General features: G+C 41.5%; 1 protein-coding gene across 1 annotated transcript; it reads right to left on the bottom strand.

The window, feature by feature from the left end:
* Positions 1 to 3,938: 3,938 nt before the first annotated feature.
* Positions 3,939 to 15,433, bottom strand: ptpn1 (protein tyrosine phosphatase non-receptor type 1). The gene is made up of 10 exons (XM_028993349.1): positions 15,392 to 15,433; positions 14,741 to 15,051; positions 13,620 to 13,710; positions 12,856 to 12,956; positions 11,086 to 11,184; positions 8,807 to 8,944; positions 8,465 to 8,674; positions 6,680 to 6,841; positions 6,224 to 6,387; positions 3,939 to 6,050 (listed from the first exon to the last, which is right to left on the bottom strand). Exons 1-10 carry the CDS (start codon positions 15,399 to 15,401, stop codon positions 5,816 to 5,818), a joined length of 1,521 nt encoding a protein of 506 aa, XP_028849182.1. The 5' UTR covers positions 15,402 to 15,433; the 3' UTR covers positions 3,939 to 5,815.
* Positions 15,434 to 17,776: the final 2,343 nt, after the last annotated feature.

Genomic DNA, 17,776 nt, shown 5'->3' with positions numbered 1-17,776 from the left:
AGATAGATAGATAGATAGATAGATAGATAGATAGATAGATAGATAGATAGATAGATAGATAGATAGATAGATAGATAGATAGATAGATAGATAGATAGATAGATAGATCTAATGTAAAATGTAGGTCCATTTCCTATACAGTTGGTTCTATGTTCTAAATCCCACTCCAGATAGAACCTCTAGGGTCATGTGTGAAGTGGCTCCAAATGAAACCATATTGAAAAGAATTGACTCCAGACTCTCAAATGAAATTCCCATGAAACAACATTAGAAAAAAATAAATGCTTGGAAGAAAAAAAAAACCTACAAGTCAAGGCCTATGGCTGTTTCTAACAGAAAAATGATTCGGCAGAATCTTCCAGAAAAAAAAGATGAGTAACAGGAAATGCTTTGGCCAGAGGCCAGATGTGAACATAACAAAAAGATCCTGCATTCACTTAAACCCTTACTAACTAGATAACTTGTGGTGCTGTCATTTTTTTTTTCAAGCTTAATAACCGTCGCAACTGGCACAATTACAGACTGAACAATAAGACTTTTACAGGAGCAATTAACCTCCAGCCAAAAATTATGCAACACAGTTTGCCTAAATGCCCATGAGCTGTCAAAACAACACACCTTATTTGTGTGTGGTTTCTTTATTAAAGAGCGTAATGATCTTATTGACGTGTCAGTGAACAGGCTTTTTGTTTTGCGTCTTTGTAATGCTTGAGCGCTGAATACTGGGGTTGCCAGAGATTGCATTTCCTTCCAGAGAGCCAGCAAAAATTTGTCTCTGATTATTTATTTTTTTTAAGACTTTTTTTTATTATTTTCTCAAGTCCAGCGGTCTGTGGTGCGCCCTAGTGGCATTCTGTGGAACCAGTGGAAGACTTCGGTGCAGATCGTCACCGGCTTAGCTCCAGTTTTGACAGTGAAGGTCAACGTTTGGGGCAGTTTGGTTGCAGCATGGGATTTATCAAGAACTATACGTGGTATTATTCTGAAGAGATTAGTGGTTATGGGGGCATGAAGATCCACTGCGTAGGACAGCTGAGCGGTGATGGTGGCAGGACATTAAAGAAAGAAAGTCCAGTTGCCATGACTCAACTTTCAGACATTTACATTTACAGCATTTATCAGACGCCCTTATCCAGAGCGACTTACAGTCAGTATTTACAAGGACAGTCTCCCTGGAGCAACTTAAGGTTAAGTGACTTGCTCAAGGACACAATGGTAGTAAGTGGGACTTGAACCCGGGTCTTCTGGTTCACAGGCGAGTGTCTTACCCACTAGGCTACTACCACCATGACACAGGAGTGTAATGTCGTTCGGAGACAGACTCCGCTTATTAAATAATATTACAACAAAAATTTCAACAGTTTTAAAAATATAAATAATGAGCCGTAACTCCAACCTTGCTTATTTGCTTTTCCCTTCGACTGAAAACCTGTTCCAGCCCTTATAGTACTGGACCAAGCCATTACCTGGACAGACAAGAATTAATTAAAAAGTTCCACTCATCAGATAATAAAATAATATGCACTTCACAGTTACTAATAATCCCAATCTGAACCAAACCCCTTTGGTATACCCTTAAATGGCTGTTACTAGCTCTGTTATATGATTTATTGGTGATAAAACAGTAAAAAGTAAAGAATTTCCAAAGACGTCTTGTAACCCTTAAGGGGTCTAATAGTAGCTGAGTGTACAGCCGCCCTTGACTTGGTAGGCTGACTTCAGACCCAGATTTGACAAGTGAAATTTGCTGACAAGAAACTGTTCATTTCAGGTTGGACGTTCAACAGATATTCGAATATATTAGGATATAAGCACAATCCTCCATAAAGACTTCTGTGAATACTTATGTACATGTGATTTCTCAGGGTTTTTTTATTTTTATTAGTTGTCATATAAATACTAAATGTGAAAGGACATGTCAATAACGTCTCTCAATATGGACCCATATATGGTCAATTGTTCAAAGACAGCCTTTAGTAATTCATATTTACAATCTTATGTACTGACAAGTAGTTATTAGCATTACATCAGAAGTACTTCATATTTTTAAAAGAATCTACATTTGCTAAATGTAACAAAGCTATGAGATAAATGTGAATGTACGATACGTCGAGATGAAATATTATTTTACATGTATATCTTAATGTATTGTACTGAACCCACACAATCCCAAAACTGTGTGTGAGTTTACATTATGAGCTTGTGACTTGTGTCAAAATGGACCAAGGAGAGAGGGTCCCGCACAGAATAAATTCTTTGTACAACACAGGATCCGTAAGAAGACCTGAAACATTACCAACGGGATGCATGGAAGTCATCATTCTCCACAATTGAATGCAGAAGCCTACTGTCCCAGTATCATTCCACTCATGATTGCAGATGTGATGTTATCAAGTCATTGTGCTGTATGAGCCTCAGAGATAAATCAAATCCTTTCAGCCTCATGTAAACTGTCCTTGAAACACCAAGACATTTGGCAATGCAGGAGACTGGCAGGTGCGTCCAGCAATTGAGCTCAGATTTTCTCTCTCTATGACGATTGTGCCGTGGCCACGTCCTGCACCAGCTTGTTTCTTGTTCCACAACGGCTATTGAGCCACTGGACCAAATTGTGAAGATTTTGGGGAGCGACCGGGACCCTGTTTAAACAGCCAAAATGTTTCATTTACCGGTGTAATCTTCATCGGTCTCCCACAGATGTGGGAGAGTAACACAGTAAATATGTGTTCTTATCTCGGCCAGGGACAAACCAATGAACTATTTTAATAGTTCTCTAGGCTACTCTGACACAACTTGACACCTACAAAGAAAAGATTCTTAACTCTTCAGGGGAGGAAAGCTGCCACAACTGCACAGACACTGTCGACATCTACCCAAGAGGCGTCATGGTCCTCAGCATTTGTTCGCAAGGTGTAATTACGGTAATCGGTCCACCAGAACTCATTATTTTCATTGGTGAGTGGGATGAAGTGGAAAATTGTCAAATTGTCAGATATGATATGTGACTTCTCCTCTGCAGAACTGTACATGAAGAATAACGAGACTTATTGACTTAATTTATGACTTGCATCATCATGCACGGGCTGCAGAGCCCAACAGGGGGCGATGGGGTCTCCCAGTCATAGTGTTTTTATGTCTTGGGTGATCAAATGTTTTAGTAAAAGGAGTTTCAGCGAACGCGGGTACCTGGTGTGTTTTTTCCATTCCATCCACATTACCGCACAGTTCACAATACATCACTACTGCTGATTCTGTGCACCTACTGAAATACTCAAATAATAAACCAAAAACCTTTGACATAGTACAATAATTAAAGCTTAATTATTTTATTTGTTCTTTTATATCTTTGGTATTCCATGCGGTTAACATGTCTGAACACCACGAGGTCCACTTCAATCGGAATGCACCCTTGATGTTGGAGGTGCCGAAACTGTGAAAACATGCCACAAAGGTATCCACTGTTTGATACTCTAATTAATTAAAATATATTAGAGCTGGGGGGGGGGGGGGGGGGGGGGGGGGGGAATAAATAATCGGCAGAACAGACGGCGATAGAGCAGGCTGGGTCTCAGGCAATAAGGACCACAAAGTTGTTCAGGTTCAGGCTTGTCAAAAAACGTCACTAGATTTGATGCTTTCTGAAGGAGTAGAAAAAAAAAGTTGGCAGCAATGGGGGCAACAATTGTCATACATGGGAAAATCCGCCACCGACAGGTTTGATCATTTTGGGAAATTTGAGTTAAAATTATGCAATAGGACTGAAAACGTGCAGCTTGCTTGGTATTCATCTGTATCTTGATAAATTTAAACTCTGAAAAAACAGACTGCAAAGACTATTTTTTATCCAATCGGATTTTGACAGACTAGGTTGTCTATCTTTGTTTTTTTATGATTGTAGAAAGGAAAGTATTAAGCACATCAATTCATCCAGGCCAGTCTTTTAAGTCATATAGTTTTATTACTACAGCATTTGTTCAGAGTTCAACCTGTATATAAAACATCCATCTAGAATCGGATCAAACATGAACAATGCAGTATTTTTTTTTCTTACAAAAGGAATATGATGGATAACATAAATCAAACAATATCAGTGGATTAGCACATTTAGGAAAGTGAGCAAAAACATGGATTCCTGGGCTACGAGTTTGAGGCCCAGATGTTAGATGTGATTGTGTTTCTACCCCCCAAAAATGCAATAAATTAAATAATAATGAAACTTAACCTGCTTGGTACAGCTAGTGGGTTTGTGGGAGAGGCAGATTACATTCTACATCAGGTCTTGCCATATAAGAATTTTTCTTTTTTTTTTTTTTAATGTGTCCTTTTTCCTCCCCTAGAAAACAGCTACGACCCACGAGATGCCAGCAGACTGGCAAATTCTGCCAAATCAAAGGCAAACACAATTTACTCAAACAGCTCTAAACAGAGGACCACACAAACACCCTGCAATTCAGTCCCACAGATTTACCTGGTATGGGAGGAGGGACGAGTGTACATAATGCGCGTCATAATCAGGTTGCGTTTGACTGGTCTAGTGTGCTAGTATAAAAGTGCCATTACTTATAGTAACAGTAATGATTAATAATAATAAAAATAGCCAGTCGCACTACACCACTGCTACGTGTTCTGTTCATTTGGATCCCCGTGCTGGTGTTTTGGTTGGTTTGCCCCTGTATGCATGACAGTCACACACAGTAGAAAGATGGACATGGGTGCTTTGAAGCAATGGTTTGCAATCCTGTTCCTCTAAAGGGAGTAAGAGAAAACTGGTTTAAAGGGTCTGTCTCCGTAACATACTTATATTGCTAGCAGAAAAAGAGGAGGGGGCTCAGCTCAGCATGTCCTCAAAGGCGGATATGGTGGTGTCAAGTGTTAATGAGGTCAGCCTCTCTTGTTGTGTGGCTAACCCAGTCTTTAGGAAACACTGGAGCAAAAGCATTAAAAAGTGACTGGATATGAATGTTCTGGTACAAAACAGGATTTTAAGAACAGTGAAATACCTGGATTTGTAGTAATGAGTGTAATAAAAAAAAAAAAAGTGAACAATGTTTTTTTTTTTTTTTTTGGAATTATTCAACTTTGTTTTCAATATAAGTGCAAATGCAATTTCTGAAACAGGTGGAAACGAGTACAAAAACAATCTCCTCATTAACCCTGCTTCAAAAAACAGTTTTAAAACAGATGGCTGATAAAAAAAAAAAAAAAAAAAGACTCTCTCTCTTATATATATATGTGTGCGTGTGTGTGTGTGTATATGTATATGTATAGAGAGAGAGATGCAAAAGCAGTCAGGAAAACATCACAATTACCTAATGTAATTTTTATGCCTACCTCTGAGACAGCAGATAAGAGATGGAGTCCACAGCAAACCCCGACAATCATTATGGTGCATGTGTGCACGCACATGTATATATACATAGTTGCACAGACACACACAAACAGTTATTGGGGGATTAAAGCGCCCCCTGGTGGGAAAGATCCCTAGCCTCCAGAATGTATTACAGCCATATCTAGGGCACGCACATATGCAAGCACTCCCTTAAAAATCCTATTGTTACCCTCACTCATGCCAGTGCAACACACCCCTTCCTTGATACAGCAATTGTGAGAGGAAAAAAAAAACTCTGTTTCCTGTTTTGAGCATCAATTTATAGGATATGACACCTGAACTGTGAGGCCCTGAGTAATAGAACGGATTGTGTGTATGTGTGTGTGTGTTCTGTGTGAAGGGGCACCAGAGCAGGCAGGATGAGTACGAGGCCTTTTGATTCAGAGGGAGGTAGGAATATACAAAAAAAGAGAGTGGGCAGGAAGATCAGTGAAAATACACTCTGTAACAGACGTACGCGCCGAACGCCAGGGCAGTGCAGATGCACATATTGGCCACCAGGGGGCTCCAGGCGCCCTGATGATTTGGCCCCCCAACCTCACTCTCCACCAACGTCCGAGGAGGCTTTGGAGGGGGCTCGGCCTGGAGGGTTGGACCAGGGGGTGGTGGGCAGGGTGCAGGAGGAGAGGAGAGTCCGTCAACCTCAGATTTCCTTACATTTCTTAATTTTTTCAAAGAGAAAAATAAAACGTTGCTGTTACTTAAACACACAGTGTACAACATACACAGACTCATTTAAATGTGATAAATCAATTAACGGTAATAAAGAAATTACTCTATATGCTAACAGCATTGGTGTGAGTGTGTGTCTGTGGTACTAAGTTAGAGTTATACCTGTGTGTGACTGCTGTGGCCGGAGTGATTACTTCAGAGGGGAAAAATCTGTTCTCAGTCTTGCCATTGTGGGAGTCCTCTTTAATTGGGCGGGGAGGCGGTGGAGGTGGTGGTGTGAACTCCGGGGGAACGTCCTCTTCTTTTGACAGCTTCTTCCATGACTCCTACAATACAGGGCCACAAATACAAGTTATGTATTACATTTTGCGCCAACATGAACTAAGTGAGTAAAAATGATTGGTGACTGCATGGCAAAGGTTTAATCTTTGCAGTTCTTATGTAAACAGTGATATCAGACAGGGGTGATAAAAATATCAGATTAACTGGAAAAAAATTCAAACAGTATATCCATTTATAGGCTCAGCTGTTTGGTCATTATATCATGTTCCACTGTATTAGACAGAATCATATCCCTGGGACCAGCAATAAAATTAATTCACATCCCGTGACTCATACCTGCACAGATGAGTCTCCCATAATGTATTTGGCGCCTTCAATGACAGCGAGGTAGGAAAAGCGCAGCTGGTCAGCAGTCTGAATAAGGCCCATGCGATAGTGTCGCATGTCCAGCAGCACATCTTTGATCTGCACTGAAGATGGATCTTTCCGCAGGGACATCTGAAAGCAATGGAGGTCAAAGTTAGAACAAGGTTCCTCACCCATACAGGTACTGAAACAGAATAATTCAGGAAGAATAAATGCAACTAAATATCACAAATAACATGAAGTATACAGAAACCCCAGACTAATGCAGTGAGGTTGGGTAAAGCAGTGACATTGTCTACAGTGTGAGTGTATTTGATTGAGTTTGTATACACTCAAACACCGATATATTATTATATATACACTCATAAACCCCAATTGAATCAACAAATCTGTTAAATCACTAAAAATTGATTACAAAGAGAGTCGGCAACGAATTTCATTATCGATTCATGGTGTCGTGCGACGCAGAGACATTTGATTATTTTAAAAAAAAGTAGTTGAGCATGAAACATACTCGGTCTCTCTTGCACACTAATGCCTGCAGAGTTCAGCACCTCAGACGGGGCAAAGCAACAATACATTTTTTTTTTAAAAAGTAGAAGTAGAGGAAAGATGAAAGACCATATGGGCCATAATCGCCTGCATTTTAACGTGTGGCTTTACACTAAAATACGCCATTTCTGTTGCCTGTTGCCAACAGGTGAGGTGAGGTACCTGAGGTTCACATTTCACAGCTGGCTCCAAATGATCTGGCAGCGCATAAAGAACTGCGTGGCTTTAATTTGCATGTTAACGGTCCAGTTAAAGCTGTGACATTCTTGCATGACTGATGTCAGTGTGAGAGTTTGTGAGTGTGGTCGTCTGCAAAAGCGCGTCCGTCTGCGAGCGTGTGTGTCTTCAGTGTAGAGTAGAGAACAGGTTCTGACATTCAAATCCTTTTTTATAAATTATTCACCTGAGCTGGCAGAACAATACATTTTTATTTTTGTTTAATTTTATTAGTATTATTATTGTTTTATTATTATTATTATTATTAATGGGTGGTAGTTGACTAGAGGGTAACACAATCGCCTATCAACCAGAAGACCCAGGTTCAAATCCCACTTACTACCATTGAGTCCCTGAGCAAGACACTTAACCCTAAGTTGCTCCAGGGGGGGACTGTCCCCTGTAACTACTGATTGTAAGTCACTCTGGATAAGGGCGTCTGATAAATGCTGTAAATGTTGTTGTAACAGCTCAAGGAGCAACGTGTGCACTTTGTTAAGATTTTTGTTCTGTTTTTGAAGGGTTGGAAATGTATGCTTTTCTTTTTTAATAAGACTCTATGATTAATCAAAAATAATCGACAGATTAATCAATTATTTAAAAAAAATAATTGATTAATATTGATGATCCCAATATTGTATGTTATCCGGACAAATGAATGAACCAATATTTAAAAAAAAAAAAATGTATAATGCATGTTAGTGCTACATCATAAAAGCAAAAGAAACTGACAATAACACATTTGAAACTAAAATCAATGAAGAGCTGTATAATCTACTAAAAATTAAGGTCTTTAGTCCTTGTTCAAAACGGTCCACTAACTGTGGTGCTCTCAGGGATGACGTTCTACAGGCACAGGGCAGCAGCACAGAAGGCCCGATCGCTCATCGAGTTTTTATGTTGGTGGTTGAAGCCAATTTGACTGTACAGTGGAACATGCACATATGTTCCATTCTCTTGTACTCTGTAACAAGGACAGGAACATACCAGTAAAAGACACGTGTCTACAAGACAGAAGGTTCCAGAGCGTCCGATTCCCGCGCTGCAGTGGACCACGACTGGGCCTTGGTCTAGGCTCAGGCAGCCAGACTCCCGCACTTTGAACAGAAAATTCAGGAAGGAGGCTGGAGATTCAGGAACACCAAAGTCAGGCCAGGTGGTGTAGTGGAAATGAAGGATCTCTCTGGTTTCCTGAGTCTGGATACAAGGGGGAAAACAAATTGGGGGATGGGGCGTGAATCACTTCCTTGAGAGGCTCATTCAGCAACAGGTGTTTTGAGTGTTCTACACAAGACAGAATCTGATCAGTAATGAAGATCTGTTTCTCACCGAGAGATTTATCAGTTCCAGCTGCCGTACAGTGTAGTAGGACTTCACGTCTTCTGCGATCAGGACCACCTTGAAATTTGTGTCCTCAAAAACGGCCTCTCTCTCCTCTGGCTCAGGCCAGTACTGGGCACATTTAATCTGGAAGAACAAAAAAAAGAAAGGACGTAAGGGTATGGGCATACCTTCGAAACCCAAAATTCTAGGTGCACACGATCAATTTAAAGATGTTTTGCCCTCCGTGCAGGACGGTCACACGGAAAACAGTTCTCGGAAGTAACCACACAAGCATAACGTCTGTGCTGAATATTCAAATAAGCTTGCGTTTAGCTCTGCAATATGTTCGGAAATTATTACATAATCTAATTAGAGAAAACATAATTTCATTCTAATAACATAAGATTCTATGTAATTGCCAGGAATTCTCAAAAAGATCAGATGTCAATATAATTAATATGTAACCACTATGCAAATCCTAGATCTGTCTAGAATGAAGATGAAATAAATAGTCGAAACATAAATAGACACAGAGCTCTGTGCAGGATGGTAGTAGCCTAGTGGGAAACACACACGCCTATAAAACCAGAAGACGCAGGTTCAAATCCCACTTACTACTGAGCAAGACACTGAACCCTAAGTTGCTCCAGGGGGGGACTGTCCCCCTACCAATTGTAAGTCGCTCTGGATAAGGGCGTCTGATAAATGCTGTAAATGTAAATAATCGCCAAAAATCCTACCCAGATCGGTGCTGAACTATTAAAAAGGCAGCCACAGCCTCTACCAGCAATACTTAACTTGAATTGTTATGCCGCCACCAGAAAATCACCAAGCAACGTCATTGTGGTAAAATCGATTATGTCCTGCACTGCATCGATGCAGAATCGCCCATGTCTGCATCATGCTGCATTGATTATGAGATTCATTTCAACACCCCTAGTCATCACAGGTAAACTGTTCTGAAATCCAACTTGACATTCAGTAGGTATAGAATATGCATATCATTGATTCTTTGGTCAGAATCAGTTGAGTTTTGAACATTATATTAATTTTCCTCTTGGTCCCATTTCCTTTCCCAACAGGGAAAAATCCAAGCGAGCCAAAGTACATTGCTTTAAATCATGCAAGAACTTTCTCTCGGCTTACTGGTCAGATGTGCAAACAAAAATAATCTGACAGTATGAAATGACTACATTCAAATTTACCCATAATCCACTGTTCTCAACTCATGTGATTTACAGCGTTTGTCCTGTTTTGGCATGTGTTCACGCGATAGTTCACTATTTCATTCGGGTCAAGAGCACCTCTGTTTGGGGGTCTCACTGCGGTTATTTTGGTCCGCACAAGAGTGCGATTACGGTGTTCACACCGGACCAAATGAACTGCACCAAGGGGGAAACAAACTTCAGTTTGATTCAAGGGGTAGCCTGTAGGTGTGAAAGCACCCTAAGATTATCAAGAAGACTGTGTGTATTAAAAAAAGTTATCACGGGTGTCTTATTTTTTTATCAAGATCAAAAGTCACTCTTGTTAACCAATCGGAAATTAGAGTCCTAGAAAAAAATACAACTCATCCATAAAAATACATTCATTTCACCACGTCTACGTTTTCTTTGCTATTAAATCACTGGTGTTTTGTTAAGGTGTGTAAATCCAGAGTTTCTCTGTTGCTTTTTGAAACGTATCACTTACAGTCATTGTGTTGCACTGAATTTGTGGATATTGGCTTAGACCCTGCATGCAACTCTGCTGCCTTCACACCAAGTGTGCAAAGGGTTTTATATTTGTTTCGAACTGGATTTGCCAGCAGAGAATTTATTTTAACGCTCAAAAACGCAAGCCTACCGTGAAATCTGATATACCGGGGAAGTGGTGGCCCACCGGGGCAGTGGTGGCCTAGCGGTTATGGAAGTGGCCCCGTAATCAGAAGGTTACCAGTTCGAATCCCGATCCGCCAAGGTACCACTGAGGTGCCACTGAGCAAAGCACCGTCCCCACACACTGCTCCCTGGGCGCTGGTCATGGCTGCCCACTGCTCACTCATGGTGATGGGTTAAATGCAGAGGACAAATTTCACTGTGTGCACCGTGTGCTGTGCTGCTGTGTATCACATGTGACAATCACTTCACTTTAGATATTTAAACTGAACAGAAACCCCGGGTCAAGAACAAAATCACACTAGGAGTTTTCATGTTGAAACTCATGACCAGTTTAAATTATTCAGATGACCAAGTAATCTTGCTTTGTGAAACACTGACCCCCCCCCCCCCCGATAATGGACTCACCGATCCTTTCTCAATGACGCGATTTAGCATCACAACTCCTCTAGTTCTCTGTTCCCACACCATCTCCCAGAAGTGGCCACAAGTGTTGGGTAAGGGACCCTGCAGAGAAAACACAGTCGTTCTGATATAAGACAACCTAAAATAGGCATTTAACTGTACCATGAATTAGGGGTGATTGATGTATCGAATATAGTGAATGTTCCATGTGCAATGCATCGTGGCCATCCAGTATAAAACGTTAAACAGAGCAGACAGCGCGCTGCCCCACCCATCCGGAAAACTCCTTGCGGCATGATGTTAAGTCAACTTTTAATCACTCAACCTGTCCTCAATCTTGGATTGAGACCCTGCTTCAACACCTTGTTTCTAAAGTTCGCACGTCAAGCATCACATAACGCACACGGAGCGCCGCTTGCAGGGTTGCTGGCCGCTTTACTGCTAAAAGAAATTATAAAATCCACCGAGTTCACCGAGACTTCAATTGGAAAGGGAGGCGGACGACTTGGTTCTTGAATTTACACAATGATTTAGAGGAAGTTTCTAGGTATTGCGATGTAAATTGTGAATCATAAAATAGTTTAAACTATTGCAATATTAGTTTTAGGCCATATCGCCATGCCCTACCCTAATTCTACCTGATTACACTTGAACAGCATGTTTCAGCAAGAACTCTCCCACCGAATAAAGACTCCAAATTTATCGAGCAGATTAAGGAAGTGGAATTGGACCAAATTGCTACTGCGCTTTCTTTTGTGACAACCGAACAGGTACAACTTTACAAGTTTGCCTGGCTAGTCATACAACCGGCTCGTAGTGAAGAGACCAGGTGAACCGCACTGTGAAAGCGAGCTCTGTGCCGGCGCAAATGAAACAGGTTGAGACGGGCCAAATGCAGTCGGGACGTTCCTCTGAAATTGCGCGTGGCATCTGAGAATTTATTTGGAATGTTCCCTTAGCGAGCTGAAGCGGAGCAGCGGAACATAAGATATTATACAGTTGGTCAAGTATGTTGGTTTAACCCTTGCATTGTCACTGGTCAACCGGCAATAGAAAACGCATTCGGACTGCACTACGTTTAAACCACACTGGTACCGTGCATTTTTATTGACTAGGAAAAATCCTTTTAAAACCATTAGGCCACACAGCACTGTTATAGTCATTACTAACTAAACGGTTACACTGTGGTAAAACCATGCTAATAGTCTGCTGTTTAGCATTACTTTATCCTGACTCGCCACTTCAGCGGTTATTTATTTCCCAAATCAGCATTTGTGCTTCGTCATCACGCTGTGTGATGATGAATGGTAGTATTGCCACGTGACCATGGTTGTCTAAACACTTCCACTTACTGGAAAGAGTATGGACGCACATGCTCAATGAAGTGCTGTGGGTGTCATTTCATTTCATTCTGCAACATGCATTGGTAGTAGCCTAGTGGGTAACACACTCGCCTATGAACCAGAAGACCCGGGTTCGAATCCCACTTACTACCATTGTGTCCCTGAGCAAGACACTTAACCCTAAATTGCTCCAGGGAGACTGTCCCTGTAATACTGATTGTAAGTCGCTCTGGATAAGGGCGTCTGATAAATGCTGTAAATGTAAATGTAAAAAAAAAATTTTGTTGTTCTTCCCACACGGGGGTAAAAGTCATTAAAAAAATAAATACATACGATTTTAAAACACCATAAATTACTCATCGCTGCGACACCAGGTAACGCGCACAGGATTTTACGTTCACGTGGACCACCGCCCAAGCCAGGCACAGACCTGAGTAAGGACGTAGCTCCTCTGCGCCTCCTCCATCGAAATCAGGCTGGCATTGATGTAGTCGTTTGTTCCCAACTGCAGGCATATTCTGCTGTGGTCGACTGCGTCCATTTAAAACACAGAGAGAGGAGGAAAAACACTTCATAAGACACTCGTTTTTTTGGGGTTTTTTTACCACTCAGCATGCCCAAGAGACCAGGGCTCGGCTGCAGCTGTGCAGAATGCTCCCATGAGCGTTTTTCTACTGACACCAACACCACAACACAGTTTCTGGTCCTGTTCTCAGTTCCAAAGAAGTCGGAGGCCTGTGGGTTCCTGTTTTAAAGACTGCATTGTGTTTGACCTGTATTAGCATGTCAACACGCAGAGAAGTGCACAGCAAGGCCCTGCGCCTGCCATTCAAGAGCAAGCAAACGTGCACTCAGTCAGTTTGAAGGTTCAAGTTCAAAAAAAGGAGGAAACCACAAGTTGCAGTCAAGGGAAGTAAAGCCTGAAGAAGAAAAAAACTTAAAAAAAAAAAAAAAAAAAGCTTAATGACTCCAGCGTTATATTTTCACAAATAAATCTGTCGTGCAGGACGGCCTCATGAACCTCATTGCAAATGTACACCACGACAGCCCATTTAAAAAAAGATAATAAAAAAAATAATACATGAGGGAAATCACCATGGCGACATGTATACATGCTCAGCACTGCATCTTATTAGCTGGACGGATGGCAGGCACGTGCTGCACATAGGAAAGCCAGGAAAATAAAGTACTCACACGGGCTCACGTCCCTGTAACGATTGCGGTTTTTATTCTCTGGCAGTTTGGCAACTTTGCAAGGCAGCTCACTGGACTGCTGCTTAATGTCCTAGAAAACAGAAACGCGCACACAACATGTATTATCATTCACTCAAGAACACAGCATGCCAAAGTTTTACTTTGTGAAAGTTTATTCTAGTTAATAAATCATAACTTCAGTCCATATTTAAGCCTAATGAAATAACAATATGCATACACAGACACCATTATATGAACAAAATTCACGCTAAATTGTGATTAACCAAGACCCCAAAAAACTAAACATATAGTGTTGCAACATGTTTCTTTTGGTACTTAAATTGTCTGGAAAAAATAAAAAAACATTTTTTCTTCTAGGTCTCAGGAGGAAATACATCTAAGAAGCATCATGGCTCTCTTGGCCACAAAGCAAATAATCTTCCGTCGAAGTAGATGTTAATTAACTGAGCCATCTACAACAGTTACTCTTAATAAATATATTAAGAGCATAGAATGTTACTGGGTAGTTGTTACCTGCAGAAGGGTGGTAGTGGTCTAGTGGGTAACACACTCGCCTATGAACCAGAAGACCCAGGTTCAAATCCCACGTAATACCATTGTGTCCCTGAGCAAGACACTTAACCCCAAGTTGCTCCAGGGGGGGGACTGTCCCTGTAACTACTGATTGTAAGTCGCTCTGGATAAGGGCGTCTGGTAAATGCTGTAAATGTAAATGAACCAGAAGACCCAGGTTCAAATCCCACTTACTACCATTGTCTCCCTGAGCAAGACACCTTACCCTAAGTTGCTCCAGGGGGGGACTGTCCCTGTAACTACTGATTCTAAGTGGCTGTAAATGTAATAAATGCTGTAAATGTAAATGCTAGACACCGCACAGGCACACCAAAAGTTACAATGGTGCTAAAAGGGTCACGAATTAGACAAAATGTTTGACGATTTATGCTAAAGTTGACAACGCTATCGTAAACACCGACGATTAGTCCATTAAATGGATGTCACGGCGGCTACTCGTCTAGTCGCGCTTCCCGAGCGACCGTCTCGCAGACTCGTTACCTTCCTCCCCCCCTGCGCACCACCTTGTTCCGGCCACCAGCGCCTACCTGGTAAATGGCGCTCCAATTCCCGTGCTCGTCGATCTCCTGAAACTCGGCGTCCATCGCCGCGCCGGTCGCGCCCCGTCTCCCGAGGCTCCGCGGGGTTCCGTGCGCCCGGGGCGTGAAGTCGGCAGGCCGACGCGCGGAGGAGGCCGAAAGGCGGTGAAACTCGGCGCGTTTTTCAGCGGGGAGAACTGGCGTCGCTGTTGTCCCTTGGCATGTTCGTACCGGAAACACGCCGCACGCTCCGCCTCCCGTGGCGCAACGGTTCATCGGCGTCCCGTCCCCCCGCTTGAGGTTGCTAACCAATCGCGGAGCTCCAAAAAAAAAAGAAATTGACCAATCAGGTCGCAGGAAAGTCAGGGGTAGCAGCGTCCTGAGCCTCGCTCCTGGGTCCTGTAGTTTTTTGACAAGTCTCTAGACAGACTTGCCTCAGAAATCGGATCATTCAGTTCCAAAAAATTTGGAGTTCTATAGCCACATTTCAATTTACTATCGTATTAAACATATATTATGTAAATATTACCATCGCAATAATATTTACATGAAATCATTAAAGTTATCATTATACAAAAGGCAGGATCATTAATTACAATGACAATGAACCAAATTACCCTGTATGTGTAGAGTTTAATTTTTCAGCAGTCACATACTTACCTGTAAGCATCAAGTTATTCCAAGTGATTCCAAAGCTATCAGCTAAAAAAAAAACATAATAATATAATTGGTATTAGCAGTTAGTACTTAATAAGAACATTAGGGACTATCTGTTCCAAGCAAAATACCTAGTTTCGTAGGCAATAATGACCATTGTGAGCCAATATAATCAATTTACACATAATTTGAAGTATTATGTATACTGTGTAATACGTCGAAGGAAGCTAAATTGCACCCTCTGCTGGCAAAAGTTCACAGTCAGACATTTCAACAAACGCTAAACAAGACAAATGAATACATTTACATTTACAGCAGACGCCCTTATCCAGAGCGACTTACAGTCAGTAGTTACAGGGACAGTCCCCCCTGGAGCAACTTAGGGTTAAGTGTCTTGCTCAGGGACACGATGGTAGTAAGTGGGATTTGAACCTGAGTCTTCTGGTTCATAGGCGAGTGTGTTACCCACTAGGCCACTACCACCCAGAATACTTTGTTAAGGTCAGTTTATAGTTGTTCAATTAACATTCAGCATTCCTTTATGAAAGTAAAGCCACCCACTGTGTAATGGAGATGACATGAGTTCAGTAAGGTATTATTTTGAACCACATTTGTCCTCTTTTGTGCTGTTTGAATTAACCTACCACTGAAATTAAATAAATTTCCCTACTGCATAGACAGTTTATTAATATTTATATACATTATGAAACACTTGTTCCTTTAAGGTTGCCATGGTGCCGCATCTGTCAGTGCAATCATCATTCTCAGGAGAACGTGGTGTGGTGTGGTAGACAATGATTATTGGAAAGATGTTCCCTGAATCTTTTTAAACACCTGATGACAAAAACATGACGCAATGTAATTACAACAACTTTATAACACTATATATTATATCATCTTATTACTACAGCAGTAAAATAAGTACTTTTCCATTAATCCTCTCTGAAACTCACCCTGTTTTCCAGAAGACCCCCAGGATTACAATCAAGCAAGATGACAACCCTTGCAGATACATACAAAGGCAAAGTGAGCAAACTAAATCATTAAAGTTATCATTATACAAAAGGCAGGATCATTAATTACAATGACAATGAACCAAATTACCCTGTATGTGTAGAGTTTAATTTTTCAGCAGTCACATACTTACCTGTAAGCATCAAGTTATTCCAAGTGATTCCAAAGCTATCAGCTAAAAAAAAAACAGCAGCAGCGAAACACAGTCTGTTCAAAAGAGAACATAAAAGGTGACTTAATAGCAACTCTGTACAAAAAGAACAAGGAACCGTTCTCAGTCAATTCTAACCAAGTGTTATATTTATAAGACAATGGATATCTGTTGCACTTTAACAAATGAAAGAAAGTGAAGTGATTGTCATTGTGATACACAGCACAGCACACAATGCACACAATGAAATGTCGCTGCCCCAGAGACAAGCATTTGTACCCATATAGGTACACAGTGGTACTTCCATTTCTCTGTGTGTATAGTCAAGTCAGGTTTCGACAGATGCTGGAGTTCCCGTATGTATGGGTGTGGTAGAATTTAAAGTGCACTAAGATGCAGAAGTCAGCTCCTCATTTGAATTGTCTGTTCCACCTTAAATACCGCACGGTGCAATACTATTTATTTTACAGTGAAACATGTCAGAAAGGTATTAGTTGATACTATTTCTGCACATGTTTCAGTGGCCCAGAGATTTTAAACTGTATTTTTTTTGTAAAAGAATGCCATTCATCAATACACAGTTCATATGAGAATGTTTTTAGTGAAAACAGTTTAGGGCCAGACAGGTAACAATGATAACATTTCTAATAGTTCAGAATTTTGACAAGGAGCTTGAGGAACGTAGATAGGAACTGGTGACACACACAATGAGTCTGCCTACAGAGAGGAGATAAAACATCTGGTGGATTGGTGCCGGAGCAACAACCTGACTCTCAGGTTGAGATGGTTGTCAACTTCAGGAAGAAACTGACATTGATGGATCTGCTGTTGAGATCATCAGCAGTTCCTGAGTGTGCACATGACAGACCAGGACACATCTCCTGGAACCTCAACCACCAAGAAAGCCCAACAACGTCTGCGCTTCCTCAGGAATCTTAAGAAGGCCAACCTCCCTCCTCCCATCCTCACATCGTTCTACCGAGGGACCATTGAGAGCATTCAAAGTGAAGTGATTGTCACATGTGTAACACAGCAGCACAACACGGTGCACACAGTGAAATGTTTTCTCTGCATTTAACCCATCACCCTTAGTGAACAGTGGGCAGCCATGACAGGTGCCCGGGGAGCAGTGTGTGGGGACGGAGATTTGCTCAGCGGCACCTTGGCAGATCGGGATTCGAACCAGCAACCTTCTGATTACTGGGCCGCTTCCAGTTTTCACT

The sequence above is a fragment of the Denticeps clupeoides genome, chromosome 10 (assembly GCF_900700375.1).
Source record: "Denticeps clupeoides chromosome 10, fDenClu1.1, whole genome shotgun sequence".
In the NCBI taxonomy this organism is placed as follows: Eukaryota; Metazoa; Chordata; class Actinopteri; order Clupeiformes; family Denticipitidae; genus Denticeps; species Denticeps clupeoides.
Note: the sequence above shows the minus strand (reverse complement) of the source record. Positions and strands in the feature narration are given on the sequence as shown.

Bases quoted from the DNA above. Each gene is read 5' to 3' on its own strand.
- ptpn1 (XM_028993349.1), bottom strand. The intron at 8,675-8,806 runs GTGAGAAACAGA...CCTTGTATCCAG, and splicing joins TGGAACTGATAAATCTCTCG to ACTCAGGAAACCAGAGAGAT. The intron at 6,842-8,464 runs GTATGTTCCTGT...CATTGCTTTCAG, and splicing joins TAGACACGTGTCTTTTACTG to ATGTCCCTGCGGAAAGATCC.